Below are 23,692 nucleotides of genomic sequence, written 5' to 3' on the forward strand. Positions count from 1 at the left end.
TTGTTGGTGTTAGAAGATGTGGGATTCACTAAAATGGCGCAGGCCCACGGAAGCGTGTGATTTGGGAAGAGAAAGGGCAAGGACAGGGGATGAGAAATCTGATTCCCAGGTGTCCACAGACAGGGTCAACCATGGTATGGAGAAACAGCTACCGTGAGATAAATTACTGAAGGTAAAGTTACCAGTGGAATTTATAGATGGATCCAACTTCCAAGGAGGTGCTTCACTGGATGCATAAAGAAATGCAAACCAGTAAGAAAACAGCGAACTATTCAATCCCTTGGTTATTGTTACGTACAGTAGCTAAAACGGAAGTGCTGGATCAGACTCTGATGCTAGACTGAGCTCAGATTTTGGTCAATCTGAGCTTCTGCCAACCAGTTTGTGCCCAAAGAGAAAAATTACACAGGGACAACAAAAAGCACCTCTAAGACCTCTAGTCACCAAAGTCCATGGTGGGTGTGGGGGAACGAACCAAGAAACTACAGAAATCAGGGGATATGATGTTAAGGAGCTGTCTCATTTTGTAGACTGGTATCACCAGCCTCCTGAAAAACGTTTACTAAAATGGATTGAGAGAGTGAGGTAGAAGCAGTGTCCCTGTTTTTAAGTGCTGCAGAGGGGAAGAGCATGTCTGTGCTGATGCAGGCCCCACAGCTCACTATGAGACAATCACAGACGGCTATCTACAATCCAGACACACAGGAGGTAATGCCCGAGGTGGACTGGGTGAAAGCTATGCTCAAGTCTGTTTACCCTGAGAAGGGGGGCTTCCCAACTCCCCCTACAAATACCAAGCAGAGTACCCCCAGAGGAATCAGTTGATGATTCATTCATACATAAGCCATATGGAATTGGCTTTATGATAACTGGGATATTCACCCACTGACTAGGGCCATTATCCAAGTCATGATAAATACTGCAGCGGCACCCAGTGTGACTCACTACCAAAATCAGTAGATTTGCTGTCCCAGCTTCTCCTCTTGAATCTCACAGATCCTAATAAAAACATCAGATTATGTAACAAGAAAATACAAAGAATCAGAGGAGAGAGCTAAGGGACTAAACTCCAGTAGGGTAGAAATTTTTAAACAGTTATTAAGAAATCAGCTGAATAAAACAAACATGGATAGAAGCAAAACAAAGAGGAAAAACAAAGGGAAGTGTGAAGAAAACTCATCCCAGCAGGGTGGAAGTCTGTAGATGGATATTAAGAAATAGGACAAATAAAATGAATACTGATGTGGTTGAAACAAAGGTCTTAATATAGCACTACTATGTAAGATTAGGCAGACCAAAGGGCCCCTGCTGACCCCTACATTAAAGGTCTCCAAGCCAGTTTAGTCTCAATAACCCTATTTTGGAGAAATTTGAAACAAGGAAAAGGCAAAACTTGTTATGAGAAAGCAGACCTGGAATCGTCTGGGACAACAGTCAGGCAGAGGAATCAAGATGAAGACTGACAAAGGGCCAGGCGCTCTTGGCTCAGTCCCTGCTGGGACCCAAAGCCTAATGCACAAAGTGGTAACACAAGGGGTAGAGATGTTTCTAGGTCCCCTTTATACAGGAGCCTCAGGCACTGTGGTACCAAAACCCTTTACAAAGTCTTAATGCAGGCTACAATGAGGTTGATAGAAAATAAAAATTTTAAGGTTGACAGAGCTAAGGTGGAAGTTTGGGTGAAAACTGGAATGTTTAAACAGGCTTTAGGTAAATGTTTTATGGGAACAGATATCATGTTTAAACAGGGAACACTTCCCCTAGAAGTAAGACAGGAGGCATGTAAGTCACCCTTCAAGCCATATTAATTGGACATGCTAAATGGAATAAGACTGCCTGGGCTGAATGAGTATAGAAAATAAGCTGGAATACTGGTACAGACAAAACTTGCTCAGTAGCCCTCTGTGACGCACAGACTCTGGGGCTTTATGGTGACAGCCTGCAAGCGCCTCCCAGAGATAACTTTCAGGATGCTGGACTAGAAATTTGCCATTTGAGAAGCAATTACTACTAGATTGCTATTGAACATTAACCTAAACTATTCTTATGACTGAAAGACATTAAACAATCTTGAAACCTAAAATACCCATGGTATTTTGGGTGATGTTGGAAAAACACGCTAATGAGGGAGGGCAATGCTCAGAAGAGTTCCATAATAAAGGAAAATGGTTTACATTGGAATCATGTTTCAAGGGGAATGCAAGGAGGAGATACAAACAGGAGCCTCTTTTCCCACAGGACAGACTTTGGAACTGAGTGATGAGTGATGAGCTGCTAGGTTCTATCATCACTTGGACAGTGCCCTATAAACACCTCTCAAATGATCAACAAAGAACTGCTTGGTTTATAAATGACAGCTCCAAGGTGAATGGACAACATTCTGGTTGGAAAGCCACCACTGTGATTGAGGAAGGTAAAAACAGATCAGCTCAGTGGACTAATCTGCACGCTGTTTTCCTAGCAGTGATGGAAGACCTGAACAATGGTAAAAGCCCATGTTTGGGGATTTTTTACTGACTCATGGACAATGGAAAACTGGGCTACAAAAAGGATATCTTATGAAGCATAGCTCTATAGAAACCACTCTGGGAATTTATGGGGCACAGTAAAGTAGAACATGTTGATACCTGTCACAAGAACCTCCTTTCCAGGTTCTGGAAGTGACTGGCACTACCTAGTGCACCTTTTGAAGTGGCCACCTGGGTCCATACCTGGGTCCATGAAATGAGTAGACGTGGTGGGCAGGAGGTGCTGTAGCAATGCAGAGATAAGTTGAATCTCGACATATTCCTCTGACACCCTCTGAGGCACAAAACGCCAACAAGAATTGTTTTGTTTGCAAACGACAGAGATAGAGGCTGCAGATGGCTATGAGAAAGATTCCTGGGGAGGGGGTGGCCCTCCCCCCACATAGCTGACGAGTGGATTACATTGGATCACTGCTGGGAGCCCTGGGGGTTGAGAGGACTATAAATGAATCCTAACAGGAGTAGACGCTCACTCTGGATTTAGTTTTACATACTTGGTGTTAGAAGCAAATACTCAAAATACTAGGAAAGGACTGAAACAGAAATACTCTACCAATCTGGGCTGGCAAATTGCATTTCTTCAGAGCAAGGGACGTCCTTTGCACTTCACAGCACATAGTATTCAACAGTAGGCAAAGAGATATATCAGATGGACTTATCATATTGCTCATCATCCTCAGAGTAATAATAGTGTAATAGAAAACTGTAACAGCCAGCTGAAACATTTGCTGTCTAAATGGGTGGCAATAAAGGCATTAACGGTTGACTCACATGCCTTCCTGAGTGAGTGCTCATGCTCAACATGTGGGGGCTTAAGGGTGGGTCCCCATTAGATAAGAGTCCTCTGTTCTTCTGTTGTATATGGGAACAGGGATAGAGATGGATGCTGTACCATGACTATAGTTTTTATTTTCCTCCTATATCACCTCTGCTTTCTTTTTCCTACCTGATGCAGGACCAGACTACAAGTGGCAGAAGCAGGGAGGATTCCAAAGCAAGAAACTGTAAATCTACTTTTAAACCTTTATGTCAGAATTCCTAAGAGTCTGATTTGTCCTGCCTTCACCCCATCTGGCAAAATTGGGGTTAAAAGGCAATGCAGCTATACTGCCTACTGGTAAAAACAGCCCACTAGCTCTGTACCCATGTAACCTTACGCTGTATGAATGGTAGTGAACCAAGTAGGTAGTACTTGCTAGACGAATATTGCTGCCTCCAATCTAAACCAACTGTGGCCAAACCTAACGACCCTTCCAAAAGTGAAAACGTTCATTTGGGTATAAATGGAAGGAAGGAGGGATAGGAACTGAGGGTAAAGGAATGAACAAATAAGTTACGTAATAAGGTAAAACCGATATTACATTAACACTTCGAGAGAGACTCAGAACAAGAAATAATACTGACCCTTATCTCAATTATACCGAATGCCTTGAAACAGTGGAGCCATATATTGTTGAGACACTCCTGCTTTTGGAACCTGACAAGACCTAAAGGAAACCTGCAAACCTCAGTGGTCTTGCCCTGGAAGACATTCTCATCCAACAGGATGATGGAATGAACTAATTGTTAATAACGGAATGAGACTAGTAACGTGCCAGCATCTTTTAACTGTATTTTTTTTTTTTTTTGCTACAATGGATCCCTAGTCAAAGACAAGGGGGTAGCCTGTCATATAATAAGAAACATTTGGTCTTTGTCCCCAGTTGATGATGACAATGCTGATGATAATGGTGGTGATGGTGGTTGTGGAGAAGGATGGGAGGGAAGAAGAGAAGTAGAAAACTTAAACCATTAAAGACACTGAATTGTTACTTAATAACTGTTCCCAACAAGAACAGTTTACAAACCAGTTTTCTCAAGTAGTCGTGGAACAAATACTTCCAACCTTAAAGAAACCCTTCTCGACTTTATCCTCTAGAAAATAATGGAATACTTTCCAACTCTTTCTATGAAGCTAGAATGACCTTACTACCAAAAACCAGACAAAACAACATAAGCAGCCTGACCAGGCGGTGGCGCAGTGGATAGAGCGTCGGACTGGGATGAGGAGGACTCAGGTTCGAGACCCCGAGGTCGGACTCATCTGTTTTGAGCAAAGCTCACCAGCTTGGACCCAAGGTCACTGGCTCGAGCAAGGGGTTACTCAGTCTGCTGAAGGTCTGCGGTCAAGGCACATATGAGAAAGCAATCAATGAACTAAGATGTCGCAACAAAAAACTAATGATTGATGCTTCTCATCTCTTTCTCCATTCCTGTCTGTCTGTCCCTCTCTATCCCTCTCTGTCTCTGTAAAAAAGAACACAAAAAACAAAAAAAAAAACCCATAAGCAATGAAAATTATAAGCCAAATCATTCAAAAACACAGATGCAAAAATTCTGATGAAAATGTTAGAAAACTAAATCAAGAATGTATTAAAAAAGTAATAATACATCATGACAAAGTCAGGTTTACGGCAGGAATGTAAGGATGGAATGTAGATTAAAAAAAGAAAACGTGATCATGTTACTTGATACACAAAAAGCATTCAATAAAATACAACCCATAGTCATGATTTTTTAAAACTCTGAAGAAACTAGAAACAGGAGGAACTTCTTTAACCTAGTATGAGGTTGTTTACCAAAAACACTAGAGCAAATGTTGTGCTTCATAGTAAAACATTAAAAGTATTCCTTTTAAAATCAAGAAAAAGACAAGAATGCCTGCTACTATCAATTCCATTCCATACTGTGCTGGAGAGCCTATTAATATGTAAGGCAAGAAAAAAAAAAATGTGACAAAGACTGGAATAGAAGAAACAAACTGTCATTATTTGCACATTATCTACTTTACTATAATAAAATTTTATTGGCAGGCATTAAAGAGAATCCTTATAAATGGAGGCATATATCCTTTTCGTGGAAGGGGAGACTCAATATTTTAAATGTTAATTGTCCCAAAATTAAATTAAATGCATTCAATAAAAAGATGGTGGTCAAGAAAAGTGTCCTATGAGATACCATGACTTACTGTAAAACTACAGTAATTACAACAGTGTGATTTAGTACTGAGACAGAAAGGTTCTCAGAATAAACTGAAAGCTCAGAAATCCACCCTTACACACAAAAACTTGTATATATGACCACAGTGGCACTGCAGATCACATGGAGGAGAATGGTCTACTCAATATCTAGTTCTCACATAACTAGTTATAGATAGTTCTAAAGCATTAAATTCAATCTCTTTCTTATAACATAAACAAAAATCAATTTCTTATAAAGGCTTTAAATGCTAATTGTAACTTTAAAATATTTAGAAAAATATGTAGATATTGTTATGATGTTAGCATAGAGGAATTCATAAATAAAATTCAGTGATGAGTTTAAAAAGTTGATAAGTTAGGCCCTGGCCAGCTGGCTCAGTGGATAGAGCGTCAACCCAGTGAGCAGACATCCCAGGTTCAATTCCCAGTCAGGACATACAAGAGAAGCAACCATCTGCTTTTCTTCCCTTCTCTTCCCCTCTTGTAGCCAGTGGCTTGATTAGTTCCAGGGCTGGCCCCGGGCGCTGAGGATAGCTCGGTCAGTCTGAGTGTCTGCCTCAGGTGCTAAAAATATCTTGGTTGGTTCAAGCATCTTCCCTAGATGGGGGTTGCTAGGTGGATCCCAGTTGGTTGCATGTGAGAGTTCATCTCCCCTCCTCTCACTTAAAAAAAAATTGAAAAATTGGAATTCATGAATATTAAGAGTATTTTAACTCATGAAACAACTCCTAGAAAAAAAAATTAAGAAGCACAAATTGGCTCTGGCTGGGTGACTTAGTGAATAAAGCGTTGTCCCAACACACCAAGGTTGTGGGTTTGATTCCCAGTCAGGGCACTTACGAGAAGCAATCAACAAGTGCACAACTAAATGCAACTAAGTTAACAAGTTGATGTTTCTCTTTCCCCCTTCCACCTCTCTTCTTCAAATCAATGGAAAAAATTTTCAAAAGAACCACAAAATGGAAAAAATATTACACATAAATGAACAAAGGATTAATTTGACTATATGACAAAAAAATTAAGAAAAATGTCTAATATTAAGATTCCGGCCCTGGCCGGTTGGCTCAGCGGTAGAGCGTCGGCCTAGCGTGCGGAGGACCCGGGTTCGATTCCCGGCCAGGGCACACAGGAGAAGCGCCCATTTGCTTCTCCACCCCTCCGCCGCACTTTCCTCTCTGTCTCTCTCTTCCCCTCCCGCAGCCAAGGCTCCATTCGAGCAAAGATGGCCCGGGCGCTGGGGATGGCTCTGTGGCCTCTGCCCCAGGCGCTAGAGTGGCTCTGGTCGCAACATGGCGACGCCCAGGATGGGCAGAGCATCGCCCCCTGGTGGGCAGAGCGTCGCCCCATGGTGGGCATGCCGGGTGGATCCCGGTCGGGCGCATGCGGGAGTCTGTCTGACTGTCTCTCCCCGTTTCCAGCTTCAGAAAAATGAAAAAAAAAAAAAAAAAAAAGATTCCGGCCCTGGCCGGTTGGCTCAGTGGTAGAGCGTCGGCCTGGCGTGTGGGGGACCCGGGTTCGATTCCCGGCCAGGGCACATAGGAGAAGCGCCCATTTGCTTCTCCACCCCTCCTTCCTCTCTGTCTCTCTCTTCCCCTCCCGCAGCCAAGGCTCCACTGGAGCAAAAGATGGCCCGGGCGCTGGGGATGGCTCCTTGGCCTCTGCTCCAGGCGCTAGAGTGGCTCTGGTCGAGGCAGAGCGACACCCTGGAGAGCTTCGCCCCTGGTGGGCGTGCCGGGTGGATCCCAGTCGGGCGCATGCGGGAGTCTGTCTGACTGTCTCTCCCCATTTCCAGCTTCAGAAAAATACAAAAAAAAAAAAAAAAAAAATTCCATTATCACAAAATAGAGCTAGCTAATAGTACAAAAATACTGGCCAAAGCTAATCAAATTCTGCTGCTTTTATTTTATTGATTGATTTTTAAAGAGAGAGGAGTGAGAGAGAAAGAGAGAGAGAGAGAGAGAGAGAAGGGGGAGGAGCAGGAAGCATCAACTCCCATATGTGCCTTGACCAGGCAAGTCCAAGGTTTCGAACCGGCAACCTCAGTGTTCCAGGTTGACGCTTTATCCCACTGTGCCACAAAAGGTCAGGCAAATTCTGCTGCTTTTAAGACACATATCACAAGAATCCACCTTCTGCCATTAAAATATCAAGTTTGCTTTTATGATTTATAAACCAACAAACTATAATGTTCAGTTGAATATGATTAGCAACTTGTGATTACAAGACTCCCAACTTTTACAGGAAAACTTCAGGTGGCTTCCACTTTGGGACAAAGTTATTTCATGCACAACTTACAGGAGGGAGGAAGAAGAGCGCTGTGCAGGGTGGGCTGTAGGTAACTGCTTATTTTCACCATGAAGAATCAAAGGGCCCTGGCCGGTTGGCTCAGTGGTAGAGTGTCGGCCTGGCGTGTAGAAGTCCCGGGTTCGATTCCCGGCCAGGGCACACAGGAGAAGCGCCCATTTGCTTCTCCACCCCTCCCCCTCTCCTTCCTCTCTGTCTCTCTCTTCCCCTCCCACAGCCGAGGCTCCATTGGAGCAAAGATGGCCTGGGCGCTGGGGATGGCTCCTTGGCCTCTGCCCCAGGCGCTAGAGTGGCTCTGGTCACGGCAGAGCAACTCCCCGAGGGGCAGAGCATCGCCCCCTGGTGGGCAGAGCATCGCCCCCTGGTGGGCGTGCCGGGTGGATCCCGGTCGGGCGCATGCGGGAGTCTGTCTGACTGTCTCTCCCAGTTTCTAGCTTCAGAAAAAAAAAAAAAAAAAAGAATCAAAGGATAAAAGGAAGGCCCAGAGATGTTCCTGAGACTTTAGTGACTGGTATCAAAAGTTAGACACTGGTGTTTAAATTCCCCTATCTTTTATTCCTCCACCATCCCTTTGAAAAGAGGAACAGACTCCTCTCTTTCCTGTCTTACTCCAGGCATTTCCAGGCTGCAGAAGGGCTCTTTTCTGATCTGGGGTCCTAGAAAAGAGCTTTTACCTCCTGGGTGCGTCTTCTACCTAAAATTTCTAGCTAGTTACCACAGCAAAGTGACTGTGATGTATACACTCTCTAAACAACAGAAAGAATTTGTTTAAATGGGCTGTGAACAGAATTTCAAATCAGTAGATGGACATTTTCATCACTGAAATTCATTTATTTTGACTCACTTTGGAATTTCAGGGTATTTATTTTTTCAGCATCTGCAGTATTTTAAAATATTATGGTGCAGCTTTATTGGTGAACAAGAAATAAAGTATCAGGCCCTGGCCGGTTGGCTCAGCGGTAGAGCGTCGGCCTAGGGTGCGGAGGACCCGGGTTCGATTCCCGGCCAGGGCACACAGGAGAAGCGCCCATTTGCTTCTCCACCCCTCCGCCGCGCTTTTCTCTCTGTCTCTCTCTTCCCCTCCCGCAGCCAAGGCTCCATTGGAGCAAAGATGGCCCGGGCGCTGGGGATGGCTCTGTGGCCTCTGCCTCAGGCGCTAGAGTGGCTCTGGTCGCAACATGGCGACGCCCAGGATGGGCAGATTATTGCCCCCTGGTGGGCAGAGCGTAGCCCCTGGTGGGCATGCCGGGTGGATCCCGGTCGGGCGCATGCGGGAGTCTGTCTGACTGTCTCTCCCCGTTTCCAGCTTCAGAAAAATGAAAAAAAAAAAAAAAAATGAAAAAAGAAAAAACAAAAAAAAAAAAAAAAAGAAATAAAGTATCAGATGTTATTAAAACCCCTTTAAGCAGTCAGAAATAATGAAGGGGTGTACCAGAGTACAAATCAACATAATGACGCTTTTATTTCACTCATTTAAATGAAATGTCTTTCTCTAATGGGAGAGACATAGTCAATGTTAAAATCTGCATTTACAGAGAGCTTTCATTTTATATTTTACAATTACTTAGCATGGTACCTTTACACTAGACCTGCAGAGTGAGTTTAATTTAAAAATAAATATTGAGACAGATAAGGAAAGGTTACGTACAGTGCCCAATACAATTATCATGCTGGTTAATTGCTCTGCAGAAAGAATGATCTAAGCGCCATTTATAGCTCTACCACATTATGTAATAGTCATGTGATCTTGGACACATTACTCAGCTTCCCTGACCCTCAATTTCCTTCTTGATAAAACATGGATAACAATACTTATTGTTGGGAGGATTAAAAGTAGAGGAAAAACAAACATAGAGTGATTGCAGTGAATGATTATAAAATTATTATATGAGACCGTTTCTGTATAATACTCTTAAAAAATTTTATATATATATATATATATATATATAGAATGCTCATAAAAATTAGGGGGTAGTTCAAAATGAATATGAAGCAATAAAAAAAAGCATTTAATTATTTTGGTTATACAAATGAGATGCAAAACCAATTTTTATTTCATTGGTGAAAACGCACTATACAAAAGGCTGAAAGTACTGGAGTATGGGCATGTTTCCTGATCTTGAATGTACACATCCTGTACACATTTCCCAGCCCTTGCAATGCCCCTGCAACACAATTTGCCCAAATGCAAAGCCTGGAAAGCCATAGGACGTCTTGAAGCTGCTCAAACACAGACGACAGTGGCAACAGAACTTGGAACATCCCGAAGCATGATTAGTAGACTGTGGAATTGCTTTCAAGAGACTGGCACAGTATGAAGAAGATGAGGGCAGGGTCACCCATCTGCCACCACAGCAAGAGATGATCGCTACTTGACCTTATTGGCAAGAAGGAACAGGAGCAGCAATGCAACAGAGCTTTGGAGACAGTTTCCTGCTGCCACTAGAAAATGGACATGCACCCAGACCATAGGAAATCGGCTTCATTGTGTTAGACTGCATGCCTGGCAAGCAATGGTATGCATTCCATTATCTGCTGAACACCACAGAACCCGTAGAAGGTGGGCTGATGAGCATCGTCATTGGACCTGTGATGAGTGGTCAACTGTCTTCTTTGATGAGTCATGGTTCAGTCTGCAGCCTGACAATCATCGTGAACTGATCTGGCATGAATGAGGAACACAGGAAAATCCACGTTTCATGTGAGAAAGGGACTCCTTCAGTGGTGGTGGAATCATGGTGTGGGCTGGCATCAGCATTGGTGGTCGAACCACCTCCACGTCATCAGAAATGGATTGCTGACTGCTGTCAGATGTTGAGATGAGGTCCTGTACCCTATAGTGGTACCCTATACTGGAGCAGTTGGAAACAATTTTTTTTCATGGACGATAATGAGCCACCATGCGCATCTCATCAACAGCATGCTTCAGGAGGCAGGAATTGAACGCATGAACTGGCCTTCATGTTCTCCAGACCTGAATCCCATTGAACGTGCTTGGGATGCACTGGGAAAACGTCTGGCAAACCGTCCAATGCCTGCCACAACACTTCTTGGGCTGCAAATTGCCCTGGAGCAAGAGTGGCAGAGGATCTCAAAAGAACTGCTGGACACTCTGATCCTGTCCTGCCCCATCGCTGTGTGTTTTGGCAGTGTTGGGTGACTGTACACCCTACTGGACAGTCAATGTCTGGCACTCTCGTTCAGTTTGACATGATTCTGTTCACCCCCACCAATAGGTCACTTGCTACTCAATCACAATAATTGAGTTTGCATCCCTTTTGCATAATCGAACTTTTCTTTGACTAGTCATTTGCTTTTCTGAGGTTCTTGTTTAATAAAAAATAATCAAATGCTTTTTTTTATCGCTTCATATTCATTTTGAAATATCCCCTAATTTTTGTGAGCAGTGTATATATATATGGAGAGAGCGCGCGCGCGTGCTATATCAGGACTCACTCGTGTTCTCAACATATGATCAAATTACCAAAAAATATTCATTTGAATACCAAAACATGCTTATAAATAATTCTTCATTTGAAACTGAAATAAATAGGTAGATATCAATCCACTATTAACTTTCAACAGACTCCATAAACCAGATTGCAATAAGGTAATCAAACAGCAGAAAGATAAGAGCTCAGGACAGACCACAGCAATGAGACATACAGTGGTATTTAAAACAGGAAGTGTGATAAACAGGAAGTGTGATAAAAAAAAAAGCATGACATTCAGTATAAGAGAATATTTATTAGGTTCTCAATCCTGACATAAAGGCTTTTACTATTTAATTTAAATAAGTTATACTTTAAATGCAATTTAAGATATACATAATTCATAGAGAATTATGTAGGACTAAAAAAACTAATTACAATAACAATGACTAATAAAACAAATAATTACAGCAACACTGGCTATCATTTAGTCAGCCAATTATGCCCAAAGTATTTTATAAAGGTTTTATTACTTAGCTTTCACAATAAATCAGTGAGGAGAGAAAGAAAAAACAAACCAAACAGAAAAACCTGCTATCCTTGTAAAGAAGAATAGACTAACACCCAGGAAGAATATGTAACTTGTCCATGGTTACAGTCAGTAAGGGACAGAGCAGAGATTTGAACCCAGGATTGTTATGACTTCAAAAATTAACATTCTTTGTAGGCAGAACATTAGGGCACTGAGCCAAATGACCTTGAAGATGCCTTGTATATCTAGGATCTAAAATTCTCTTTTTTTTTTTTTTTTGTATTTTTCTGAAGCTGGAAACGGGGATAGACAGTCAGACAGACTCCTGCATGCGCCCAACCGGGATCCACCCTGCACGCCCACCAGGGGGCGACGCTCTGCCCACCAGGGGGCGATGCTCTGCCCCTCCGGGGTGTCGCTCTGTCGTGACCAGAGCCACTCTAGCGCCTGGGGCAGAGGCCAAGGAGCCATCCCTAGCGCCCGGGGGCTATCTTTGCTCCAATGGAGCCTCGGCTGCAAGAGAGACAGAGAGGAAGGAGAGGGGGAGGGGTGGAGAAGCAGATGGGCTCTTCTCCTGTGTGCCCTGGCCGGGAATTGAACCCGGGACTCCTGCACGCCAGGCTGACGCTCTACCACTGAGCCAATGGGCCAGGGCTAAAATTCTCTTTTCTAATGGGTTAATATACCCAAGGTTATTAAGGCCCAAGCCCCCGCCCCTTTCAGCAACTCTCCACCCTTACCCCCCTTCAGGTAATAAAACAAGAAAGGGAGAAATGGAAAGGAAGAATTACTTAAGGTTAAATCTTTCAGAGATAAAGGGGGTGATCTGCTGGTAATGAGGAGCACTAAGAAAGTGAGAACTCAAGGAAAGGAAAGAATTTAGATTGGCTATTAGAGAAGAACTGTCTGGCAACAAGAACTGAGACACTGGAACACATTATCAAAGAACATTATGTAGGATCAACGGAAGAAAATACAACCTAGTGAAGGGCTGTCAACACGCAAATAGTGTCAACATACACATAAGATGGGGGAAGTACAAATATAGCCTACTTGGCTCAGCCTCAGTTATAATTTAAAATAGAAAAGAAAAAAATGGAAAGTGGTAAAAGAAGCGTGACAGCCGCAGGCAGGAGATCGCACCACAGTTCTGCCAGCAGAGATACAAGTAGCAAAATGATAATCCAAATATTTGTGCCACTCTTCTCAGTCCACATCCATGCACAGGTACCATTTCATATTTTCCTTTAATTCATCATCCATCAAGACACAGCATCTCTATTGGCCCGGCAAATTCACATTCACACTGATAAAATCCAAAATTTGTTTCTTAAGTATGCGTTGGAAAATTTTTTTTTTTAAATTAAGTGAAAGATGAGGAAGCACAGACTCCCTGCATATGCCCCGACTGGGATCCACCCGGCAAGCCACCTATCAAGTGATGCTCTCTGCCTGTCTGGGCTGCTGCTCCGTTGCTCAACGACCAAGCCATTTTAGTGCCTGAGGTGAGGCCATGGAGCCATCCTCAGTACCTGGACCAAATTTGCTTGAACCATTCAAGCCATGGCTGTGGGAAGGGAATAGGGGGGGAGAGATGGGGGGGGGGAGGGGAGAGAAGCAGATGGTTGCTTTTCCTGTGTGCCCTGAAAATTGAACCCCGGACTTGCATACGCTAGGCTGATGTTCTACTGCTGAGCCAACCGACCAGTGCCATGCTTGGGAAAACTTTGAACGAAAAATATCACAAAGATAACTTCCTTCTGGGATTAAAAACAAAACAAAAAAAACCCATATAATCCTGCTGGAATTGTCAGACCTAAGAAAGTTGTCTGTTTCATGTCTGTACCCCTTTTCTCACCACATAAAATCACCCGCAGGCCAAGATCCAAAGGTAACTGCCTTAGGAAGCTGCAAAGTCCTAACACTTTTGCTTCTCCTTTGCCAATGTCAGCTGACTTTTGAGGTGAACCTTTACTAATCTGTAAAAAAATGAGACGTCTGTATGTTCCTGATAGTAACAGGATTCTTTCATTATGAAATGATTCTTTTAGGAAAACTACGTATTGTCAGGAAAAAGAGGATTTTCCACCAAAAAATAGACTCATCAGCCAAGATATTGCTTTTATATTCTTTCCTGTTTTTCTCTACAGACACCACCACCCTAAAGAGATGGGATGTCTCAGCCTGCACCTGTTCCTTCTACATGAACAGAAAAAACTTCTGACCAATTATTTGGTTCTGTAACACATCCTATGGAAATAACAGCAGATGGGAGCAGAAACACTTGTCTCTAGGGAAGACCTACCTTGTGAGTAGAGAAGGATCTGCATCTCTAAAAGAACACAGGTGAACACCTGCACCAGGTTCTCCAATCCCAGGAGCTCGAAGGCCTCTCGAAGAGGGTAATCGGAGAGGGGGAGTTCATTGGGCCCAGGCCTCTGGCAGATGACGGGTTCATAAACACCATAGAACTTCAGCGATCTCCCTGGAGGCGGAAGGGGTACCTCGTAGAGAATGTTATGAATGTAGCTCTCCAGCGGCAAGGGTGGCGGCTGCTGCGAGGTGACCGCCCTGTAAAGCTGGACAAGGAACTTCTTGCAAGCCTGCATGAAAGGCAGTGGTGTGATCAAACATATACTTTTGGAAACATACAGGGTGTCTCTGCTGATGTCATAGGAGTTGTATCGCTGGAGTTTCAAAAGGGACGTTGTATCTCCCTCATCGATGCTGCTGGCCAGCGAGTCCATGCTGCAGGAGGAGGAGGCGCAGACGCTGTTGTAATGCTCCGCGTTGTGCATCTGGTACAGTGTCTGCATTGCTGTGCAGATTTGCTTACTTGTCACTTCTTCATAAAAAGTGAGAACAAAACCGTAGGTGCGAGAACCATCTTCCCGGGTAATTATAAATGAGTGGAACTGGGGGTCTCTATTGTCAGTCTGTGTTCTGAAAGACAGCCCTTTGGGCATGCACAACTGTGGAGGGAGGGGGGAGAAAAGCATCAGAAAGTAGTATACGAATAACTTCAAACCAGAAAATATAGTTTGTGGGCCTCTATCCAAGCTTGTGGCCTCCAACAGCTTCTCTGAGCCACAGTTTCTTTATAACATTTGCTACATCAGTGACTTGAAGACAAAATATGCAAGGGCAGTTTACAAATATTTAAGTACTAATTTTGGAGTAATGATCATGCTTCAAAGGAATAGGAAAATAGGTGAAGTCTCATTTGGTAAATAGAAAAACACAAAGTGATGTTATTTTCTCTATTTTGAACAATATGATACTTCATCCTCGAAAAATAAAATTTGAAAATGGAATGATTTCTAATTTACCGAAGCAGAAAAGTAGAAACCAGACATTTTAGATTATTTCCAGTAGGGATTATGTTCTAGGTCTTGGAAACTACCCAGGATTCTGTCAAATTTGGGAATAAAATTAACTGATGAGTTAAAGATGTTCTATTTAAGATAACTGACATGCATAAGAAGTTAGAATTTTTTTTTAATTCTTCTAAAAATATTTAAAATAAAACAAATTACAGAAAATTTGAACTATACTAAGGAAAACAGAACTTATAACTCAACTACCCTAACACGATCATTATTAATTTTTTATATATTCCTTTTTACTTTTATATTACAGTGTGCTTTCTGCATAGAAAATATCTTACCATACATTACTACATTTTTCTTTTTTTTGCCAGACATGATCACTGTTCATGTAAAACTGAGTTTTCCCAAATTCTCACATTATCAAAAAACCCCACAATTTACCTTAAAAGTTACCCGTACTTTAATTTTAGTCAATCTGTCAACAAACACTAGTTGCCTTTATAAGCTGGGCCCTTCATGGTGACATAACAGTGAGAGACAGACACAGTCCCTACTCCTTTGGAGCTTCCAGTCCAGTAAAAATGATAGATGATTAAACAATCATAAACTATAGTATGGGAAGTACTATAATAGGGTAAATACAGGCTGCTATAAAAAAATATAGCAAAAGGATATAAACGAGAAAAGCGGGAGATACCAGGAAAAAAATGCAGAAAATCCAAGTAGAAACCTAAGCATAAGAGCAGGTGTTAGTGAGATGAAGAGCGGCAGAGAGGACGGTTATGTGCAAAAGCCCAGAAGACAGAAATGTGAGGGTCTGAGGAACTGAAGCTCATTGTGGGTGGGGAACAGTGTGCAAGGTCGAGGGGAGCTGAGAGAGAACTCAGGAGAAGTAAGTAGGGGCTTGGTCACAAGGGCCTTGGTGAGTCCTGTCAGAAGCCTGGGGAAGACAATGAAGGGCTTTTAGCAGGAGGGGTCACAATTACATGTACCCCTCGGCTCATCAACCTTCCTGCACTGAAGGGCAGGGGTTTACAAAGCGGTCCCAAGAAGGCAGCCAGAATGCCTCAGGGCCTTGGGGTCATCTTCGACTTCTCTCTCTCTTATCCATCATCCAATGCATCAACAAAGACCATCGATTCTACCTTCAAAACTACATTCAGAAACGAATTTCTCTGTTCTATCTTTACTCTTACTACTCTAAGCTAAGTCACACTCTTCTCGTGCCTGACGACTATTTAACATCCTGGTGACCAGTTTCCTGCTTTTGCTTTTGTCCTCCATAATCTATCCCCATATGAAGCCAAAGTGATCCCTAAAAAGTGTAAGTTGGGGTTTTGTCTCTCTTCTCAAAACTCTCCAGTGGCCTCTCATCTCACTAAAAGCTGAAATCCTTCACTGTAACACCCTCAATATGCCCCACGTGACTTGGCTCCAGCAATTTCTCTGCCTTCATTTCCCACTCCTCTTTCACTCACCTACTCTGCTCCAATAACACTAGCCACACTAGCTCTTCTGTGATGCACCCAGCCAGCTCTTGCCAAAATTTGCTATTCCCTCTGGCTGGAATGATCTTCCCTAGATATACACAGGGATCATTCCCTGTGGCAGATTGTAGTTTCTAAAAATGGCTCCAAATTTTTTTCTAGTTCCACATGCTCTTCCAACACCTAGACATTCTCCCATCCAGAATCTGTGTGGGATGCTGAGAGGGCCCACACCAGGGACCCAGTAACTTGTTATAAATAGAGCCAGATACATATTTTAGGGTGTTCAGGCCATAAAGTCTTTGTTACAACTACTCACCTCCACCATCCTAGTGTGAAACCACCTGTTGCCAAGATAAAGGAACAGACATGACTTTGAGAGAGGCAACCCTGCCAAAGACTATCCAAATTGCAGATTTGTAAGCAAGATAATAGTCTTGTTTAAATCAAGAGTCAACAAACTAGCCCTGGTCGTGTGGCTCAATGGATAAAATGTCAACCCAGCATGCCAAGGTCGTGGGTTTGATCCCTGGTCAAGGCACAACAAGAAGTAATGAATGAGTGCAAAACTAAATGGAAAAGCTAAGTGAAACAAGTTGATGCCTCTCTCTCTCTCCACCTTTCTCTTCTCCTTATCCTCTTTCAAATCAATGAAAAAAATTTTTTAAAAAGTCAAGAAACTACAGCCTTTAGGTCTGTAAATGAAATGTTACTGGAGCACAGTCACACTCAGCCAGTGAAGCACTGTCTATTGCTACTTGTGCATTACAACCGCAGAGCTGAGTGTCCGGGGCTGAGATTCTATGGCCCACAAAGCCTCAATTATTTACTACCAGGCCCTTTGTGGGGAAAACCTGCCAAACCCTGTTAAGCCACGTAAGTAGTTATTGGGATGGCTTGTAATTCAGCAATCAATAACAGAAACACTAACTTCCTTTAAGTCTCCACATAAATACTACTTTAAAACAGTATTTTCATCTTGTGTTATTAAAAAGTCACTTTCCTAAAAAGACTTGAGTGAATGAAGCAATTAAAATATTGTGCAATTATATACATATGTAGACTATATATTAACACACATTACTACTTTCTCTAATTTTTATTTATTTATTTAATTCAGTGATAGGAGGGAGGCAGAGACAGACTCCCACATATGCCCCAACCGGGATGCACTGGCAAGCCCACTAGGGGGCGATGCTCTGCCCATCTGGGCCCCTTGCTCCATTGCAACCAGAGACATTTTTTTAGCACCTGAGGTAGACACCATGGACCATCCTCAGCACCCAGGGCCAACTCGCTCCAATTGAACCATGGCTGCAGGAGAGGAGGAGAAGAGACAGAAAGAAGCAAGAGGGGGAGGGGTGGGAAAGCAGATGGGTGCCTCTCCTGTGTGCCCTGACCAGGAATCGAACCCAGGACATCCATGTGTAGGGCTGATGCTCTACAACTGAGCCAATCGGCCAGGGCCACATTACTAGTTTCTCTAATTTTGTTTAATCTCTAGATTGCAAACTACTTGAGGACTGATAATAACCTTAAACATTCAAGAATACCACACATGGAAAAATAAACTATTTAGAGACAAAATAAATGATGGTTGATAAGAATAAAAAACAAAATCCGCCCAGCTCGGCATCAGCACACCATTAAAAATCTCTTTATATTTCATATCACTGATAGTAGACCTTGAAAGAACTTTAAATTTTTTTCTAAAATATTTACAAGAATTAAATTACTGGATGTATGTGAATGGAGTAAGATATAGACCAGGGGTCCCCAAACTACGGCCCGCGGGCCGCATGCAGCCCCCTGAGGCCATTTATCCGGCCCCCACCGCACTTCCGGAAGGGGCACCTCTTTCATTGGTGGTCAGTGAGAGGAGCATAGTTCCCATTGAAATACTGGTCAGTTTGTTGATTTAAATTTACTTGTTCTTTATTTAAAATATTGTATTTGTTCCTGTTCTGTTTTTTTTTTTACTTTAAAATAAGATATGTGCAGTGTGCATAGGGATTTGTTCATAGTTTTTTTTATAGTCCGGCCCTCCAACGGTCTGAGGGTCAGTGAACTGGCCCCCTGTGTAAAAAGTTTGGGGACCCCTGATATAGACTTAGACGAAATACATGAACACCTGGATTTGCTAGGGCAAAAATTGTTTATTCCTAATCTTGGGGAAGATTATATAAGGAAAAGTCATGGCAGGATCTTTGCATAATTATGCCTTAACATTACGGCTGCCTTCATCATAACAACTCAGTGAGATCCTCTGCTGTTTTATGAATGAAAATTCATGTGATACATCTATTATCATCAATAAAGACTATAGGAAGAATGATTTGAATCTTGCTCCAGGCTAAACTCAAACTTGTTTAGCAAAGTGCATGGCACATAACTATTTCCAGAAAGAACAAATGAATGAACAAGAAAACAAACAAAAACAATAGCTAGGGGGTATAGGATCAGACTTAATCCATCTCCCGATTCAGTCTAGCGTTCTCTTTTTACATCAAGGAGGCTATAAACAAACATAGTGACCTCCAAAGTCAACATAAAGATTTAATTTAATTGATAGGCTTTCCTTGACACTATAAACCACAAAATTACAGCTTGTACTATTTTTGAACAGCTGCCAAATATTCCCTTAAGGATTTGTAGCTTTCTTGAGCACGCACTCAAACATTTACAGGAAAAGCTTGCCAAAAGTTGTGCTCCAAGTAAAGAATGACTTTCTACACTACAGATAACAGATGTAAAACTTCTTACATTCTCTTACTGCAAATTAAAAAAAAGTAAAAATTATATTTCTAATGTGAGAACCATGAACTAGAAAATGCTACTGTTTTTTTCATTATTTATGTATGTATGTATGTATGTATGTATTTTCCCGATGTGAGAAGCAGGGGTGGGGGGATGGGGGTGGGCAGCAGACAGACTCCTGCAGGTGCCTGACTGGGATCCACCCAGCATCCCCACCAGAAGGCGATGCTCTCCCCATCTGAGGCGTTGCTCGGCTGCAATCGGAGCCATTCTAGCACCTGAGGTGGAGGCCCTGGAGCCATCCTCAGCGCCCGGGGCCAACTTTGCTCCAGTGGAGCCTTGGCTGCAGGAGGGGAAGAGAGAGACAGAGAGGAAGGAGAGGGGGAGGGGTGGAGAAGCAGATGGGCGCTTCTCCTGTGTGTCCTGGCTGGGAATCAAACCCAGGACTCTTGCATGCCAGGCCGACACTCTACCACTGAGCCAACTGGCCAGGGCCTGTTTTTTTCATTTTTAAAAGTAAGAATTGTTATATGAATTGTCAGGTTTATTTCCAGAAAACTTGAAATATAAATCAAGATACTCAGTAAGCTATTCAACAATCTCTTGTTATCCCCTAACATTGCTGTTGACTAACAATACTGCTTCCCAGTCCACTCTCTCACAGTAAAACAACTAAAATTCCAGCTGTGACTGCTGACCAGATTGCTTCTGGTAATCAGATTACTTTAGCCAAAGCGGGCTCACAATGCTGTGTACATCTCCTGGTTTGAGTGACCATTGTCTTTATTGTCTCTTTGGACTCTCTCAGAAAGTTTAGATAGAATTTTAATAATTCCTTTTTCCATTTTCTATCATTCCATGACTCCAACGCCCTCTCTCTTATTATAAAAATAAAAATTATTCAGAAAACTCTCAAAGAGTTGGTCAGTTGCTTTCCTTCCTTCTTTCTGTCTCTTCCTCCTTTCTTTCTTTAATAAACATTTGTTTTATACCATGTAATACATCAGATCTTGATAACTCAAGGTATGAAAATAATTCCTTACTTCAGGGAGCTTACAGTCTAAGGGAAGACAGACATACAGACTGGGGCAAAGTAGGTTTACAGTTATTCGTATAAAAATAATATAATAATTAATAAAATAATATAAGAATAAACTTTTATATATTCATAACTGTAAACCTATTTTTGCCACACCCTGTATATACCGACAGTTACAAAATGACAAGATCAGTGCTACTACTAAGTGTGTTCAAGATGTTACAGAAATAAGAGGAGAGAGAGCACCTAACTACCCCTGCCTTAAGAGAGGGCTTTGCAGTGGAGGTGACTCCTGGATAGAAGCACTGAAAGCAAGTAAACAACCCTTCATCTATTCAATGATTTGAACCTCTACTATGGCAAAGCTAGGGATCTAGCAATGAATGAGAGAAAGCATTCCTGTCCTAGCAGTGCTTACATCATAGTAGGAGACAGAGTTGACAACTACGTAATTAATTAACTGCTATGTGGTAAGTGCTATGAAAGGTACAAGGTGCTAAGAGAACCTAAGGGAACTTGACTGAATGTTGAAAGGATGGTGGAAGATGGTGGTAAAAAATGGCTTTTTTGACAAAATTATGTTTAAAATGAAATCTGTGGTCCCTGTCTGGTTGGCTCTGTGGTAGAGTGTCATCGCCCAGCATGTGGATGTCTCGGGTTCAATTCCTGGTCTAGGCATACAGGAGAAGTGACCATCTGTTTCTCCCCACCTCCTTTACCTCCCCCCCCCACCCCCCACAGCCATGGCTCAACTGGTTCAAGCACATTGGCCCCGGGCTCTGAGGATGGCTGTATTTCATATAACTTGCTTAAATGGTATTGATCATGTATTCTTCCTAACAGTTTCTAGGTTTACTACATTTCTAAGAATAAGATCTATCTACTAACCTGACCAGGTGGTGGCACAATAGATAGAGCATTGTCCTGGGATGCTGAGGACCCAGGTTAGAAACCCAGAGGTTGCTGGCTTAAGTGCGGGCTCATCCAGCTTAAGCACAGGCTCCCCATCTTGTGTGTGGGGTCACTTGAGCGTGGGATCATAAACCCCATGGTCGCTGGCTTGAGCCCAAAGGTCGCTGGCTTGAAGCCTAAGGTCACTGGCTTCAGTAAGGGGTCACTGGCTCAGCTGGAGCCCCCTGGTCAAGGCATGTATGAGAAAGCAATGAACAACTAAGGTGCTGCAATAAAGAATTGATGCTTCTCATCTCTCCCTGCCCTTGTCTGTGTGTGTCTCTCTCTCTCAAAAAAAAATCTATCTACTAGAACATTATATAAACTTAGCAAAACTTGTAAAACTTATATCTAGAAAGCTCATAGATGCCAATAAAGATTACCTCAAAGATCGCTTCTTGGCCTTTTGGCTAAGATCAAGTGTAGTATCTGTTCTTATCAGTTTAAGATTACCTCAAAGATCTAAAATGGGGGAAAGGCAGGGAAATTTCAGCTCTATCTGCAATGCTTTTCTTCATTTAAGAGAAACGTATGAATCTGAAGCATTTTATCAATGTTGATGTGTTAATTCTGGGTGGTGGGCATAAGATCATTGTATTGTTTTCTGTTTTATGATACTTCCATTTTTTTTCCATAATAATCTCTGAATCAGCAACCAAATGAGATATAAAAAGCAATTAATTCAAAAACAATTTCACCTTTCACTTATCTCTGCATTGCATTCATACACATGGAATTTTATTATTTAACAAAGTTCACTGACTTGGGGTACTTAATTTCTGTGTGAAATTAATGACCCTTATTTTGAAGCACTACTGGTGCTTGTTAGAGGAATGACTGATATCACAGAAGGTGATGACTCACTGGAGTGAGATTTTTCTAACGGCAAAAACAAAGCTTTTTACCTTTAGGTGGGAATAAATTATAGCTTCTTAGAGATGTACTCACTAGTAAATCAGAGAGGAAATTAAGGGCAGTAAATCTATGACCCAAGTGCAGACTAGTTTAATAGGATGCTTTTCAGAGAGTTTTCAAGGAGTGCCAGCAAATCCTTTTAGATTTGCAGCAATAAACAAAATTCTGAGTGGTGCCTAAACATCAAAACACAAGCCTATGTGTTTGTTCTTCAGAGGGAAAGTTTTGCTGCTTACATAAAATAGTCTCAGAGGCAAGGGGTAAATAAAATATCAAAGACAGAGCAGGGAAATAGAGAATTACTTTAAAAATTAATGTTCTGCAGATAGAAGCAAAAGCTATCACAAATGTCTCACTTTTAATACAGTCAAATGATTAAAAAAAAAGAGAGAGAGAACATGTCAAGTGTGGTACTTGGTTCCAAATGGCTGTGGATTCATACTGTAGCTCAGACCCTTGTTTTGGACACCATTCTGATTTCTCACAGAATAATTTATACTTTGAAATACCTTTTTAATTTAAGAGGACTACGTGTTATAATCTATTTATAGTCTTAACCATTTTTCCATTTCTTCATTTTGACAGACTTTTAATATTTTTCCATTAATTTGCTGCCATAAACAGCTGATAAATTATTTTTGCCACTGCTATTTGTTGACTATTTTAGTCAGAAACCTGTCTATGCTTCTCCAAGTCTCATAGACATAACAGTTGTGTCTGACTAATTATCTTTAGTTTTGTCTTCATCAAAAATGAGGATGGGCCACCAGTATTAACTTCCTATAAAATGGCATCTCTGGTTATTTTGGTATTGAGTGACAGTTTAGAGAAATAACTATACTGCACTCTGTAATGAATCAAAGTCAAAGTACCAAATGGCTTAGGCATTTGTCCTCAAAAGAATTATCATGCGACCCCCTCCTTGGTGCAAGCCCAGACTGACATGGGTTTACTGAGATACAGAAATATCAGAAAGGGCCAATGTGACCCATATAATTTCGGTGCAGGTCAAAACTAAGTTACAAAGCTTTTCTTTGGGGGTGACAGCATGCAGGTGGGAAAAAAAAGTGAGCTAGAGGGAAAAATAACCTGGATTTAACTTCTAAGACTCCCTGCATAACTTTAGATAAGTAACTCCACCTCTGTAAAATATGAGCTAGAGCCCCCCCCCCCCCCCGGGTACATAGAAGCATATATATGAAAGTAATATACATGAGGTATCTTGCAGGCATCTAGTAAACATTAATTTCCTCCCCTGATAGTATCACATCATAACTGGGTCTTCTGGCTCTATCTGTAAAATGGTTATAAAAACTATTCCAATCAGTGTCTCAGTCCACCTTTACTCATTTCTGTGCTTACCATGCCTGATCTCTAATTTGTTCAATTTGGGGCCCCT

General features: G+C 42.1%; 1 protein-coding gene, 1 non-coding gene and 1 pseudogene across 6 annotated transcripts in view; 2 read left to right on the forward strand and 1 right to left on the reverse strand.

The window, feature by feature from the left end:
• The window catches only part of DENND5B (DENN domain containing 5B), a 200,638-nt gene that overhangs the window by 100,813 nt on the left and 76,133 nt on the right, over positions 1-23,692 (reverse strand). For all 5 annotated transcript variants that reach the window (XM_066368906.1, XM_066368902.1, XM_066368901.1 and 2 more), the window contains one exon: positions 14,121-14,787. In XM_066368906.1, the coding sequence (XP_066225003.1) occupies positions 14,121-14,787 (667 nt within the window). The remainder of the gene's footprint in view (positions 1-14,120; positions 14,788-23,692) is intronic.
• Positions 8,790-8,865, forward strand: TRNAP-AGG (transfer RNA proline (anticodon AGG)). Its single transcript has one exon. It is a non-coding gene; the product is annotated as a tRNA-Pro (tRNA).
• Positions 21,769-21,929, forward strand: LOC136396273 (U2 spliceosomal RNA; annotated as a pseudogene).

The sequence above is a fragment of the Saccopteryx leptura genome, chromosome 2 (assembly GCF_036850995.1).
Source record: "Saccopteryx leptura isolate mSacLep1 chromosome 2, mSacLep1_pri_phased_curated, whole genome shotgun sequence".
Classification (NCBI taxonomy): Eukaryota; Metazoa; Chordata; class Mammalia; order Chiroptera; family Emballonuridae; genus Saccopteryx; species Saccopteryx leptura.